At 40.9% G+C, this 16,658-nt stretch overlaps 1 protein-coding gene across 1 annotated transcript in view; it reads left to right on the forward strand.

Moving 5' to 3' along the window:
* Positions 1-16,658, forward strand: part of LOC147019901 (protein jagged-2-like) — a 150,275-nt gene that overhangs the window by 68,008 nt on the left and 65,609 nt on the right. The window contains exons 4-8 of the mRNA XM_085894735.1: positions 9,875-10,153; positions 10,548-10,608; positions 13,604-13,734; positions 14,064-14,183; positions 15,556-15,675. Of these exons, the coding sequence (XP_085750861.1) occupies positions 9,875-10,153; positions 10,548-10,608; positions 13,604-13,734; positions 14,064-14,183; positions 15,556-15,675 (711 nt within the window). The remainder of the gene's footprint in view (positions 1-9,874; positions 10,154-10,547; positions 10,609-13,603; positions 13,735-14,063; positions 14,184-15,555; positions 15,676-16,658) is intronic.

The raw sequence follows: 16,658 nt of genomic DNA on the forward strand, positions 1-16,658 counted from the left end.
CCGATCACATCATGTGCCTTCTGTTTGAATGGTTTGCATTTGCAGGAACAATTGTCTGCGTGGCAGACGGACGGTTGCTCTGTGTGGATTAAGCGGTTTTACCATGCGAGACGTAATCTGCGGCGTTGCTCACCATAACAGTCAAGAGGTGTGTGTGTGTGTGTGTGTGTGTGTGTGTGTGTGTGTGTGTGTGTGTGTGTGTGTGTGTGTGTGTGTGTGTGTGTGTATGTGTGTGTATGTGTATGTGTATGTGTATGTGTATGTGTATGTGTGTGTGTGTAAATACATATACTAGGTTTCAAAGTTTGGAGGCCTTTCCCCCTTTCTATTGATGTGGGCAGTTTAGAAAACTTTTGAATACACTTCATCTCAAATTATTTTTTCAAAATAAGCAACCACTTTCTTTGGAATACACATTTGTGGTTCTGTTCGTGCATTCACACAATTAGTTTTACCACTGCCACCGAAGGTGAAGGAGGTCATGTTTTCACCCCTTTCTCTTTCTGTCTGTTTGTTACTTTCAAAATTGAAGATTTTTCAAGTATATTGGTTAGTCGATTTGTTATTCTGTCTGTCTGTCTGTCTGTCTGTCTGTCTGTCGCTTACAGGTCACAATTTTCAACCGATCTTCATGAAACTTCATCACTTGGTCGAGTTTGTCATAAGAAAGAAACCTGTTGTTTTTGAGGTCAAAAGGTCAACAATTTTGGTGAGACTGCCAAAATCTTCAAATTTCATCCGATTGACTTGAAATTTGAAGAGGATTTATATTTCAGGTCACTTACATCAACCACCAATTATTATCGAGGTCAAATTTGTTTCATGGATTTTGCAAGTGTCGTGCTCTCCACGACGTCTTGTTTTTGTTTTTCTGTTTGTTTGGGTGCATTATATCTCAAAATGTTGTCGACAGATCCGGATGAAATTTTGTGGACATGCTGGGTGTGTGACAGGGACGAACTGATTATATTTTAGTGAAGATCCAGATCCGGATCTGGCTACTCGAATTTTTAAGTGATTTTTCACCATTGAGAGATAGGACCAAAAACGATATAGAGCACGATATCTCAAAAAATTATGGATAGATTCAGGTGAAACTTGGTGGACATGTTGGGTGTGTGACAAGGAAGAATTGTTTCAATTTTGGTAAAGCTCCGTATCCGGATTTGGATCTGATAATTTTTTAAGTGATTCTTCACTATTGAGAGATCGGGCGAAACCGATATATAGCACGATATCTTAAAATGTTTTGGACGTATTCAGCCGAAATTGGTGGACACATTGGGTGTGTTGCAAGGACTAATTGATTCGATTTTGGTGAAGATCCGAATCCGAATCCAGATCTGGATATGAGAATTATTTAATTTTTCATGTGATTCTTCACCATTGGGAGATATGGCCAAAAACGATATATAGCATGATATTTCAAAAATGTAATGGGCCCGATATGTTCTCATGGATCAGGCATTGCGAGGTGGAGGTATGTGCTCTACCGAGTGGCCTTCTATTTCGTTAATGTTTTTATTTGATTCTATTCCCATGCACCTGAATGTTAATTTAACTTTGGTTTCTATTTCCCCTTCGATTTTCACTTGTTTCAATTTTATTATGGAACGTCAAGGCCATAATCACTTCACTTTGAGTGGTTTTGTTTCAAATTAGGGTGTACTATTTACAAAACTCGGGTGCAACTTGTAGAGTTGTCCATCAGAAACCCAAATTTGGCCAATTGTTCATCCAGTATGGTTGGCCTGTACCTTGAACACTCGACCTTTTGAATTGCCTGGCATTGGAATTTAGTGACAGCTTGTTTTGACATCATCCCAGAAATAATCAGGTGTGGAAAAAGTGAACACCTTAATTTTGTTCTTGAATTTCGTTCAATCATAGAAATTGTCATGTATGAAGGTATGGTAAAATGTCTTTATATTTGACTACATAGCTCAAATGTTTCTACATCTCTTTTTCTTTTCTTTTTTTTTCCTCCCAAAGTGGAAGCTTTTCCTCGTGGACCTCAAAATATTTTTTGTGCAAAATTTGCAATCTACTTGCCCTCTTGGATACCACAGGGATTTTTTTTTCACTTTTGTACCAGGAAAGAGAATAAATCAAGGCTCTTCAGAGAGTGTGGAGGGAAGATTACGGATTATACACACAATTCGTGCTGCTCTTACAGTTGCAATGGGATGTGTGTTGTCTGCTGTCGGGCTGCTTGAAGTAAAATAGTTAACTGTCTTCACCCTATCTCTTTGAGGTCGTCATTCATTCACTTTAATTTAAAAGAATGCTCTCAAATAATTGTAGTTTGTTTTGGTAACTGGCTTATCATTGTTATTTCCCCAATTCCAAAAGATGGAGGCCATAACCTGTGACTCTTGCTCATGTTTGGAATTGCCAATAAAATTATGAACCTTCTCTTAATGGCCTGTGGTCTCACGTGCAAGAAAAGTTTTTGGACAATCCAAAAACAACGGGGTGTTGAAAGTATTATAATAACAAGATGCTCGCAATAGTCCAGGATGCACCAAAGAAGTATAATGAGGTGTTTTTTCAATACAAATAAAAAGACTTTAAAATATTTTCTTGCTAACTTTGTAACATTTGCATTGTAAAACCTGATCTTGGCATGTTTTGCATTATTCGAGTTTCTCATCCGTATAACTTTTTGAACGCCCCGACGTATCCGTCCAAAATCTGTTTGCGCGAGTTGTTGCACTTTCCGCTATTTCGTCAGCGTTTCTTGGCCAAGTTGCATTTGCCTTTTGCATGTGCAGTATTTGTTAAAGATGATTCCTTTGATGGTGTAAAATAACCATTGTATACGCAGTGTAACGAGCAGTTAACCCTTTCTCATTGAACATCATCTTGCGTGTATTTCATTCACCTTGGCAAAGTTTTGATCACATAACTTAATTGTGAGGTGTCCACTCTTGGTTTGGATAATATTTGACTCCTTTTTCATCTTTGGCACCACTCTTCACCCTTCATATTCCCATATCATTGTATGCCTTTCCTGTGGTGCAGCCATTTGTCTCAGTTACAACATGTTTAATGTTTTGATTGGTCAGAAATTTGATAATCATTTCATTGTTCCACCTTCTTTCTTGTGTCATGCTACCATCTTGATTTTCACTCAATGCATTGCACAGGAAACGTGTGATTATGGGTATTGATTACCTATACCATACCTACGATTCTCTCAAATATTAATTTGGATCCATTACTTTGCCTTTCAAAAATAAAAGTTCAGGTTAAATTTTACCGACCCTCCTAATATATGGATTTAAATTGACGTCAATACCTTGCAACCCATGGTTGAGGATTTCTGGAAATTCCTATTTCATGTTTGTAACAGCAATTTTACCTTTTGTGAATGGTCATGCATCCCATTTTAACCATTTTTAGCTTATCTAGAATTTACATTCCAGATGAGGTATTCTCATCGCGCTCCGTACGTCTCCTTTTTCGACTTCTCCGGCCAAACTGTAAGGCTGATCTGGCTGAGATTTTGTAGCAACGTTCCTCTCCTGGCTGGTAACAGGAATTGCAAAGCTTGTTCTGGTCACATGACTTTAAGGAAGTGAAAATCGCCGACTTATTAAAAAAAGTTTAAAAATCTTCTTCTGATCCACCAGTCAGAATGCTACCAAATTTGGGTTGCAACATTAGGCCAGGATAGAGATGGTAAATTGTGGAGGCCATGCTGATCACATGACCGTAAGTGTGTCAAAATGGCCGACTTAATTTTGGGGAAAATTGCATAAATTCCTTAAAAAGCTTCTTCTCCAGACCCACCAGTCAGAATGATACCAAATTTGCGTTGCAACATTAGGCCAGGATAGAGATGGTAAATTGTGGAGGCCATGCCGATCACATGACCGTAAATGTGTCAAAATGGCCGACTTAATTTTGGGGAAAATTGCATAAATTCCTTAAAAAGCTTCCCCAGACCCACCAGTCAGAATGATACCAAATTTAGGTTGCAACATTAGGCCAGGATAGGGATGATAAATTGTGGAGGCCATGCCGATCACATGACCGTAAATGTGTCAAAATGGCGGACTTAATTTTGGGGAAAATTGCATAAATTCCTTAAAAAGCTTCTCCAGACCCACCAGTCAGAATGATACCAAATTTGGGTTGCAACATTAGGCCAGGATAGGGATGATAAATTGTGGAGGCCATGCCGATCACATGACTGTAAGTGTGTCAAAATGGCCGACTTAATTTTGGGGAAAATTGCATAAATTCCTTAAAAAGCTTCTCCAGACCCACCAGTCAGAATGATACCAAATTTGGGTTGCAACATTAGGCCAGGATAGGGATGATAAATTGTGGAGGCCATTCCGGTCACATGACCGAAAGTGTGTCAAAATGGTGGACTTAGTATAATTTTTGATAAATCATGTAAATTCCTTCAAAAATCTTCCTCGCCATACCCACCAGTCAGAATTCGACCAAATATTGGTTACAACATTCGGCCAGGGCCCAGATAAGCTATAAGTACAGTGGTCCTATTTTTTTTTCCATGATTTTGTACTTGTGGCTTCAATTCTGTTTGAAAAGTTATCTGTCTCGCAAACTATTTGTTTATTTATATGATGATCCATATGAAATCAATGCTTCTTAATTTATTTCTCAGTGAATATAATTCCATGTAGAGGGAATATGCAATCATGTGTGGAAAATTTGAAGTTATTTTTCCCCATAGTCTCTGTCCACTGCAATTCACTTAAATGAGCACATCAAGCCGACTCTTGTTTTCCGGTGTCACTGAAGTTGTAGGCCGACCACTTTAAGGCTTGTCATCTATATCTGATTCCCTGCTATTGAAACGCTTCGCCCAACGTCTAATGGTGCTCACATCAATATGGTAGTCACCGTACACGTTCTTTAAATGCCTATGAATATCAACTGGAGGAAACTCTTCCACGAAGAAATTCAATAAATGTTCTCTGCTTCGTACACACATCTAGTGGGGCAGCCATTTTGAAAGAGTGGTGTGATGTTGCCACGAGACCGATCACAGTGCCGCTCAACTCAAAATAGGCGGGAGATACACACCTTTCATTGTGAACTCGCGTAGCTTTCCTACGATTCCTTGGTTTTGAACTGAAAAATAAAAGGCATTGCTTTCGGACCGACCCTCGTATATTTCTTTTAGTGTGGGAATTTTATCAAATTGTATTGACCATCAGTGAAAAAATTGCTTAGCAAAAAATTTCTTCACTAACGTATTCATCTAGCTGTCTACGAACACCTATCAATTAGTGCAAACCCAAATCCTTGTGGAAAATTCTGGGGAGCCAATCAAAGTTCGGGTGCTCAGAGGGCCTGCACGAAAAAAATCGGAAAAATTAACTTTTGCCAATATTGACTTGTGGGATGTCTAAAGGCCCAGTCACACCTTGACGTTTTAGCCAGCTTATGCCGATTTTTGAAAAATTTGTCTAAAACGCTGGCACACGTCGAATACGTTATGGGTAAGTTTTGGAAACATGGAGAGCACGCTGAAAAACACTGCCATACGTCGTAGTACGCTGGCTTTCATCGTTGTACTTTGCGGTTGTCCTCAAATTTTTTCATGCTTGAAATTTTACGACGTATGCCGGCGTATGACTCACACATTCCGCTACGCTGGCCATAAGTTGTAGGCACGTTATGCGATCGTTGACACATGTCGACACACGTTACTTGTAAGTTAATCATAAGTTGAAACACGTCGAGGTAATGGTTAGCGTCAGTGTTCCAGACTCCCTGTTTTTTTTTTTTTTTTTTTTTTTTTTTTTTCTTCTTCGGTATGACGGTGATGTTGACACTGATTTCTAGTGTGGTTATGATTTAAATCGTTGAGCGGTAGCCTATTAATTATATTATATTATAACCGCACAGAAATCAGTGTCAACATCACCGTCATACCGAAGAAAAATAAAATACCGCCAAGAGGGAGTGCCGGTCATCTCTGCCAGAGGTCGAAATTAACTCTGTGCCAGACTGGAATAGGGGCAGTTCATAAAGTACGTACGCTCTACTTCCGGGTTTCAAAACCACCCACCCCCCTCTGTATGCAGGCTAGTGACCACCCACCCACCACCTCATACATCGCTCATCACTTGCAAAGCCAGCAGTTCCTTATGAATCGATGTTTGTAAGTCATGACGATGCAGTCCCTCGCGGTGTAATTTACCTTTTTTAATATCACAGCATGTCATTGATGAAAATAAAAGTACAAATTGACATTCAAGACAATGTTAATGTCATAAATGAAAGTAAGTGTGCATATACACTTGTGTTCCATTGTTTTAGTTAAATCTGACAAAAGCTTCAAATGTAATATTTGTCTCGGAGAGTTCCAGTTCTTAATTTTTTAATACTTTTATTTTTGTATGTACGTACTTTATGAACGGCCCATACAGGGAATCAGAGCAAAGTTTGAAGGGCTATAAAATCGGAACGAGAGCAAATTTCAAAAAAATGGCTCGTGTTGTTCTCGATAATACTCCATAGTATCTGAATCACTAATAACATTGATTTTGATCTCTCTTGATAAATGAGGGATGAGATACGATTTGAAATCGACGATTTTCGCAACTTTGACATCCTCGTGACGTTGACCTCGACCTTGGACGACCTTGAAAGTTATATCGTTGTGCATGTCTCATCGACCTCTATCCATTCCACTATTGGTTATTTGTCTGCACTCGGTTTGATTGTGGACGGACGGATAGACAGACTTCGAGACTGGGGTTATTAGGTCATCTCCACTGAGATGATAGAGATGACCTAAAAACCAGGGAGTCTGGAACACTGACGCTAACCATTACATTGACGTGTTTCGACTTATGAGTAACTTACAAGTAACTTTTGTCGACGTGTGTCAACGATCGCATATTTGTGCGTACAACTTATTCCCATCGCATGCGGAACGTGAGGCATACGGCAAGTACGTCGTAAAATGTTTAACACATTTAAAAGTACAAGTTGTACTCCACTGACTACGACGTATGGTAGCGTACTTTAGCGTTCTATTCACGTTTACCAAACTTACCCATACCGTATTCGACGTGTGCCAGCGTTTTAGACCCATTTTCAGAGGTTGGCATATGCTGGCAAGATCGCCAAGGTGTGACTGCGATGTTGACACTTCCATTTCTCCGGTGGTTATGATTTGAATCGTTGTGCGGCAGCCTATCAATAGGCTACGTCACGTGATCGTCGGCGATACGTGCAGCGCGCTCTGCATAAGTTAGACTATCGTTGGGCATAGGTTGTGAAGGCCGACAACAGGTTCAGCATTCGTTGGTATAAGTTATCTATAAGACAACGAAACGTTCTGTGTCCGTTACTAATATGTTATGCATACGACCAAGTCGTTATGAATACGTCCGAATCTTTAAAAAAAAACATCAAAAGTTCAGCGCAAGCCAGCGTTTTACATACATTTTGATACGTTGCCATTGCTGGCTAAAACGTCAAGGTGTGACTGGGCCTTAACTCGGGGTTTTTGGGGTGCTGAATTGATTCCAACCATTATTTTTGAGAAAAAAACACTCTTTGATCATACAAATTGTATTTTATTGACATTTTTAACAGAACTGTGCTCAATGGAAATGTTGCTTCGTCAACTTTTACAACCTTATTCATCAAACTCCCCCAGTATCTTCCTCACTCCTCGAATCATCCAGCTGGTTTATGTTCAGGCAAGAGTTACCATGACAGATGCCGCAAGCAGAAATACACTTGACTCCTTGCTTTTTACAGCAGCACCGGAGTGAGCTGCAGTCCCCCGCACAGTTGCAGCTGGCAAACGTCAGGAGGTAGTCTGGTGCAATGGGGTCTGCAGAAGGGACTGGTGCATATCCTTGCTCAGTGAGTTGCCAAACTTGCCATCCATATTCCCGGGCATCCAACGATGGACTTTGCAGCATCAGCCAGTCTCTTGTCTGGAGGTGAGCTCGGAGAGAGTGCTGTGCCGCAGCTCCTGTTGTCGGGGGGTTTCTCAGGTTTTATGCTCCCAGTAGCAGCTCGCTTGCTGAAGATGTCGAATCTCAAGTCTTCCAAGTCTTTGGAGGATTCCCCATGGAACATGAGCATGAAAAGATCACAGCCTGCTTTAATGATATCACCTTTCTCAGCTCGGATGTCCATAGACACGTCCATTACCCTTTCTGCTTCATCAGTCTTGCAGAGCTTGCTTAGCAAAGTTGGTTTGATTGACCCAAAAATTGCAGACACTGTATCACAGCCAGAGAAGCTGTGCAAGAAGATGAGATACCTCCGGTATATCTCTGGGAGGGCCTCCCGGATCTTTCCGACATCGTAAGATGTTTCTTTGGCTGTCGTGAGGAAGATCGGATGGTCTGCACCATGATGATTCAGCATAACCAGGACGTCTGTGTCCTCAGGCCTCACCTCGACAGGGGACTCCCTTTCCTCATCTAGAGCTGCGCAGATGATGGAGGTGTCGGCATCATCGGAGCATTGCTGTACACCGATTCCATTCCTACTAAATGTCTCAGCAAGGAGCAGAACGAGCTGGGCTTTGTTGTTCTTGTTATCGAGGAACTTTTCTCTTTCAATGATGATTTTGAGATCCAGACGAATCTCAATGTCACAGCATGCATTCTTTGTTCATCTCAAGTGGTCATGATCCTTTCTGGAGCTGCCATATCCGTCAAAGACCACCGTTATCCGGAGACGATGGCTCCCCATGGACTTCACAAACCGGAGGTAGCTCTCAGCAACATCCTTCCAAGTAAGATTAGCCTCCCACTTGACATTGTACAGGAGCCACCCACCATCAACCACAAGGCTTGTACAGGGGGGTTGTTCTACAGATGCCACACATGCCTTCAGGGACCTTGCTCGGGCAGCCTTGTCTGGCTTTACGCAACTTTTGATTTTTGTCAAACAGAGACATCGGTTTTGGCGTCAACTCAAAGCGTAGAGCTTCTTTGGTCTTGACTTCACGCTCACTGATGACAATGAGGCGGTTGATTAGCTTCAGTGAGTCAATGACTAGCTTCTTGCCATTGACTTTGGGTACTTGTCCATATTGTCCTAAAAAAAAGACATTTTTATGTAAACAACAGACAGGACATGAAATTTTGACACAAAACAGACAGAACACACATACAGTGATGTGTTTTAACATTAATAGGTCCACTCTACGTTGAATATATTCAACTTCTATTGAGTCCGATACACAATAATTTTATTGCTAAAAGCTCTTAGCTAACGTTAGCCAACACAGAGAATTATACTGAGCATGAGCACAAGTATAACCAACAATATAGCGGTGGTTTCAAAAATGGTGTATGCTGGTTTCAGCACAATTTGTACAATCTGAATCAATTAAGCCAAATTACCGCAAAACACAGTCTGAGATATCTAAAAATGTATCATATCAATATTTTACAGCCAGGGATTCATTTTTCCTCAAATATAATGGTTGGAATCAATTCACCACCCCAAAAAACCCCAGTTCGACATCCCACAAGTCAATATTGGCAAAAGTTAATTTTTCCGATTTTTTTCGCGCAGGCCCTCTGAGCACCCGAACTTTGATTGGCTCCCCAGAATTTTCCACAAGGATTTGGGTTTGCACTAATTGATCGGTGTTAGTAGACACCTAGATAGTGAATACGTTAGTGAAGAAATTTTTTGGTAAGCAATTTTGTCACAGATGGTCAATACAATTTGCTAAAATTTCCTAACTATTTGTTTGGTGAAATATTACATGTACTTAAGTAAATCATTATATGTGACAACTAACTGTCAGTGCTGTGCAGTAAATTGATTAAATAGTTTGATAATACAAGCTTGAAAGCAATTATGATAAGCTCAACTCGCCATGCTTTCCGCCCAACTCCAGGACAGCCATCAGCTGTAGCACCAGAAGGCAGTGGGCTCATCATGCAAACCACCCACCCAGGCATGGTACTGCCTGGAGTGATGTGGCAGAACCTGCATGGCCATGGTCCTTCCATGGTCGTTCAGTACCGTATCCGTGTCACCTGTGATGAAAATTACTTTGGCTCCAACTGCACGCGGCTCTGCAAGCCACAGAATGACTACTTTGGGCATTACACCTGCGATACTCAAGGAAACAAGATCTGCCGTGAAGGGTGGACAGGTGCCGGTTGTAAAAATGGTAAGGAAGTCAGATATTGGTCCAAGAGAATGAGGGTGAAAGAGGGAGATAAAAGCTGTATTAAAAACATTGGACACTGTGTGATGTTTGATGAGTTTTCAGACATTTACTGTTCATCGTGGCCTGGTAAAATAATGCTGCACCTTTTTATGTGACGTGTTTGTGTTCGGTAACCTTGCCAATGAGGGGACACTGTGCCGAAGAGCGATTGTGTTTCCCTCAAGTACCGATGTGGAAGCTCACAGGTGCAGTTTATTGTCAAAATGGCATGAAGCAGACACTCCCCACTGTTTATCATGCTGGTGGTAAATATTCATGTGTGTTGGCTGTTAATTTAGTGCCTCTAACCTATGGCACGTATCCCTCCCCACCTGCGTGCCTCTAACCCTGCCAGCAATCTGCCGCCAAGGCTGCAGTACGGAACACGGATCTTGTGACGTCCCAGGAGATTGCAAGTGAGTAACACATTTCCCTATCGCTTAGCAATCGAGCATGCTGAACACACCGCAGGCCAAAGACAGGTGCCAGGTGTCCGTGAAGTGCAGATCCATTTGAGCCATAGCTCTTTTTCTTGCACTTAAGAAGCACATACATTGATGCATCATCAATTCTGATACGTTTTCTTTTGACGATTCCCAGCATCTTTCAACTGTTTTGAGTCGATTACATGCTTATGGACAATCCTTGGAAGGAATTTTCGATTTTGTGTTATTGTACGAGTTTCCTTGTCGGGAACATCAATGTAGGAGGAGGCCAACAGGCCCGTACAATCCTGCGATATGATTGCTAATTTCTGGTTGTTTGTCCGTGTTTTTAAATGCTGAGCATCGAGCAAAGAAGTAGCATGTACCATTTTATTATTTGGTATAACTCAAACTGTCGACCTGAGGGAGGGGCGGGGCGGGGGTGGTTGGGGGGTTATTCCTTGGTGGGGGGTTCACACTGTCGACCTACCTCTCATCCTCAGAGCGGATGCTCTCATCATTATGCCACTGAGGATAGTTATTCTTATCATTACCTCCACCACCTTTGGTGGACGGAGGTTATGTTTTCACCCCTGTCTGTCTTTGTGTTTCTGTTTGTCTGCTTGACTGAGAGAAGGATGTCTCAAAAAGTTGTGGACGGATTCAGACGAAGTTGGGTATGTAACGAGGACAAATTAATTCAGTTTTGGTGAAGATCCAGATCCGGATCTGGCTACGAGAATTTTTTTTTAATGAGTCTTGAGCATTGAGAGATGGAGCTAAAAACGATAGAAAGCAGGATATCTCAAAAAGTTGTGGACGGATTCAGACAAAACCTGGTGGACACATTGGGTGTGTGATAAGGATGAATTGATTAGATTTTGGTGAAGATCTGACCGAGAATTTTTGAACTGATTATTCACTATTGAGTGATTGAGCTAAAAATGACGTACAGTACAGTATAACACGACATCTCCAAAAGTTTTCGGCGGATTCGAACGAAACCTGGTGGACATGTGGGGTGTGTTACAAGGACAAATTGATTCGATTTTGCTTAAGATCCAAGTTCGAATGTGGATTCGAGAATTTTTTTTTACTTTCCAAGAAATTCTTCACCATTGAGAGTCGGGAACAAAAATGATATATAGCATGATTTTTAAAAAAAGTTGTGGATGAGTTATGACAAAACTTGGTGGATGAGTTGGGTAGGTGACACGAACAATCTGATTGGATTTTAGTTCAGATCCGGATCCGGCCTATCAGTTGGATACAAAACATAAACTGTTCAGCCTGGCGGGGGTATGTGCTCGACTGAGTGCTGTACTAGTTTGGTAATGTTTTGTTGTTTCATCCTTCTGTGATCCTCGGCCATGGTATGCAAATATGGAAGGAAACTTTTGTTTTTGTCTTGGCTTGCTTTTCTGAGTGTCCTTCCCCTCCCCACCCTCACCCCCACATATCTATATATATATATATATATATATATATATATATATATATATATATATATATATATATATATATATATTTATATAATCATCACTTGGCATGATTTCAGACAAGCAGCTAATGATCTTGGGGGTAATGACGTAAATTCCTGGGCAGTCTGGGTACCGTCAACGCCATATTGTGATGTCTCGTTTCTCTCTGTACACAGCGGGGCAATTGGGGAGAAATTTTCCTCCCCCCCATGGAATGGCAACTGATGCGGTTTATGCATGCTCTATCCTCTAAATGCTGACCGTCAAGTTAGGAAGCAGCATGTACCATGTTTAATGTCTTTGGTATGTCTCGGCCTGGGTCAGGTTCGATCCATTGCCGTCCCAGCCTAAGAGCGGACGCTCTAACCATTATTCCACTGCCTGGTTTTCATGAAAAGGCACTATATGACAATTTTATTATTTGTCTTCATTCGAAGTACTGTATTTCTTGGAATGGATCGTATTGGATTTGTTGAAGGTGATGAATACGTAACAATCGGTGTAGTAGGGCTCTAAATAGCCATATGATCATATGCCACAAATAGAAAAGAGGAAATGGGAGAGAAGGGATGGAAAGGAAGGACGTTTTGTTTTGTGGGAATGTGTTCTAATTTTTATAACATCTGTTTGGATGATTGAATACTTTTGAAAGTAACCTCATCTCCAATATGTTTTGCTGTAAAGGCATCTTCATTTTATTCTCTATTCTCTTTCGGGCATTGCCTTTATTATCAAGAACATTTTAATGCACATCCAAAGTTTCCTCGAGACCGTTAAGCATCAACCGTAAAGCGTGGTTTGGTACCAAATGTAAATCGAACCAGGCAGGGTGGGCAGGTTATACTCTCCCTGAAGGTCATTAATGAGCCGGTTGGATTTTGTACCAGCGATCCACAACAATTTAGCAGTTTTCCTGAGACTTTCTATGTTTTCAGAAGTGTAGAATCCAAATCCTTGTCCCTTGTTGTCACCAGGTGGATTTTAATGCGCAACATTTGGTATGTTTGGTACGTCAGTGGAGTGTCATCACAGCTTGGTTGCCGCTGCACCTCATTTGGAATATATAATTTTGTATTGTAAATGTCTGGCATTCTTCACTTTGTGCTTCTTTTAAACTAATATTGGAGGATACATTGTTGTTGATTTTTATGCTGACAGTTAAACAATGAAGCTTACAGTTCATCGTACTGTTTTATTATCCATTGTGTTATGAAAATGCACAACTTGTACCTCTAATTCACATTTTTTTTTTGTAAATCATCCACAGTACTAAGTTTCCCAAGCACATGTTAATTAAATTAATGCATCACTTGTTTCTGTTCCCATTTGACCTCTTTCCCTTAACCATGATACTTCTTTATGGAGTGCTCACTCTAAACATTTGCATCTGTGTTTTGTTTTGTCACGTTGGAACACATGGCACAAACATTTATGTATTGCAAGCACATGTGACTGGAAGTTTGCATGTGTGTATATGCTGATGCCTGATTGTGCGTTTTGTGTAGGTGTTCGTACGGCTGGCAAGGCACGTACTGTGACCGGTGCACCACCTATCCTGGGTGTGTTCATGGGACGTGCCAGAAACCTTGGGACTGTAACTGCAATGTTAACTGGGGCGGCATGATGTGCGACAAAGGTGAGCAAGCAGCCATCCTTGCTCACTTTCCACTCTTTCCTTGTTTTCAGTCATCCGCCATCACTCTTGGAATTTGTGGCAGCTACAGCCATGGCTATTTTGACACGAGCTATGTTAGCAGCCTGTCCTGGGATACGGTTTCCAATTTTAGATTGACTTGGAAAGCTGGGGTATCTGAATTGTTCTCATTGTTTTGCTCTTCATGTTTATCCATTTTTTTTGAAATCACTTGATTAAAGAAAGGTTTAACGAGGACCCCCATGAATGTATCCACACACCCTAACGACTTTCAGGAATCCTTTCAGGCTGTTTATTTCTCTTTCCTTTAGATCTGAACTACTGTGGGACTCGCAACCTGTGCCTGAATGGTGGCACATGCATCAATACACAGCCTGATGATTACATGTGCCGCTGTCCAGATGGTTACTCTGGCAAAACCTGCAAGATTGGTAAGGCCAAAGTTGGTGCCATTGGGCTGTCAGGGGGTTTTATTTAGACTTTCACAATCCTTGGACAGAAGAGATGTTATTTATGGGGGAAGAGGTTGTGTGGAAGGAGTCTTGTGGATGGCTTTCATGACAGCCGCAGTTAAGTGTGTGGGTAAGTAGGGAAATGCACCGAAGTGGGAGGATGTCTGATGGGGCATCGTAAGACGAGCCTGGAGATACTTGGCTATCAGCTTGAACCTCCTGGCTGTGACCCGCATGTGGTTATGCTCAACTTCCCTGACATCACAAATTTTTCTTATTTTATTTTTTGCCTGGACCATTTATAGACAAGGGGTAAGAAAAGATGTAGATGGTATGGGGAAGCAGGGTCTGTTTTTCCTGACTTCCTGACATCCTCTCCCCATCCCTTTTTACCCAGCATTCCTTGTTACTGTTTTTGGTTTTGGTTCTTTGCTGGGCTGCTTTTAGCCGTCACGTAGCCTTCCTTTGTCCGTTTTGAAATTCCCACTTCATTGTATCATTCACCCGATGTGTTTCACTTCCCTCTGTTTATTTATTTTATGAACCTCCGCCATCTTCGAAGATGGACGCAGGTTACTGTTTTCACCCCTTTCTGTTTGTTTGTTTGTGAACAGTATTATGGAAAAACTCCTCGACGGATTTCGACGAAACTTGGTGGGGGGGGGGGATTAGGTATGGTCCAAGGATCATGCCATTAGACTTTGGACTTGGCCCCCCCCCCCCCAAAAAAATTGTTAGAGAAATTTTTTTTTGCATTTCTTCATGTTTTAAGTGATTTCCAACCCCCCCAAAAAAAAATTGTTCGAGAAAAAAAAATTTTTGCAACTTTTTTTTCAACAAAATTTCGATTTTTTTATTGCATTTTTACATGTTTTAAGTGATTTTCAACCCCCCCCCCCCAAAAAAAAAATGGTGGAGAAAAGAACTATAACTGTCAGCACTGTTGACATATTTAATGAATAAGATATAAGGTTCACTTGAGTGACCCAGCAGTATTGGCGGCGGAGGTTTTGCACTCTCCAGAGTGCTCCCCCTCTAGTTTCTCATGAAATACTTTTCAGGCGATTTTTTACTTTTTTTCTCATTTTGTTTGAACCTTGTTATAGTATATTATTCCAATGCAAGGGATTTTGAGCTTGTAAGATTCATTTTTGTTCTGCCAAGCACCCTAACCTTTATCCAGTATGAATTAAGTTTGGGTTGTTCTGTGACACAACTCAGGATTTAACTAGTGGTTGCTCGGTAAAATGCTTAATTACTGGTTTTGTTGATCTGGTTGTTTAATTTCATGATATTTTTCTCTCAATTTATCAATTTTGATTCGCACTCGATTCTCTGATCTGACACTCAGTCGCAGTGGAAAAGGCTTGCCTGTCAAACCCCTGTGCCAATGGAGGTTCCTGTACAGACACTCCTCAGGGTTTTGAATGCAGTTGCCCTTCAAGCTGGACTGGCCCTGCCTGCACCCAGGGTATCTTTTCTTTTTGCTTGTTCTTGGTGTGTGTGTGTGTGTGTGTGTGTGTGTGTGTGTGTGTGTGTGTGTGTGTGTGTGTGTGTGTGTGTGTGTGTGTGTGTGTGTGTGTGTGTGCGTGCGTGCGTGCGTGCATGCGTGTGTGTGTAACATTTTCAGTTATTTTCATTTTTTGTGCTGCTATTACCCATGAAACGTCTGTGGCAAGCAATAAGTGTGCAATATAGTGAGATAATTCAAATTTCTGTGAAAATCAAGTTTATATCACAGTTAACTTTAAGTATATCGAATAAATTAGGAAATTGAAAAAGTTTTATTTTTGCGATACATACAGCATTATATTATGATATGCTAGTAATGTCCACTGACCACAAAGAAAATAAGCAGGAAACAGTTTGTGGATTTTTGTGCGGTAATAATAATAAATTTCTTAAAGTAATCAACACCATTTGCATTGATGTAAATTACAAGAAACCCTGATTTAAAAAAAAAAGTTTCAAATTAGAGAATATGTGAAATTAGTTTTCAGCAGCTTGTAACCTCACTTTGAAGGTCGATGAGTGGGTTCAAAATGGTGCCAAGGAAGCAACTTTCAACAGAACAGCGTGTGATGATCCAAACTCCGTGAGAAGAAGGGAACACTATGAATAAAATAACAGAACAGCTGAAGATGTCCTACAATGGAGTGTGATGTGCACTTTACAACACCTAAAATAACTGGCTCGGCCCAACATAAGAAAAGGCGAGGAAGGCCCAGAAGAACCTCCCTAAAGGCGCTGTCACACCTTGACAATTTAGCCAGCAATGGCAATGTATAAAAATGTATGTAAAACGTTGGCGTACACTGAAATTTTGATGTTTTTAAAAAAAAAGTTTTGGTCGTATTCATAACGTGTTGGTCGTATGCATAATATATTAGTAACGGGCACAGAACGTTTCGTTGTCTTATAGATAACTTATACCAACGAATGCTTAGCCTGTTG

The sequence above is a fragment of the Eptatretus burgeri genome, chromosome 9, assembly GCF_056783735.1.
Source record: "Eptatretus burgeri isolate ZD-2024b chromosome 9, Ebu_testis_v1, whole genome shotgun sequence".
Lineage (NCBI taxonomy): Eukaryota > Metazoa > Chordata > Myxini > Myxiniformes > Myxinidae > Eptatretus > Eptatretus burgeri.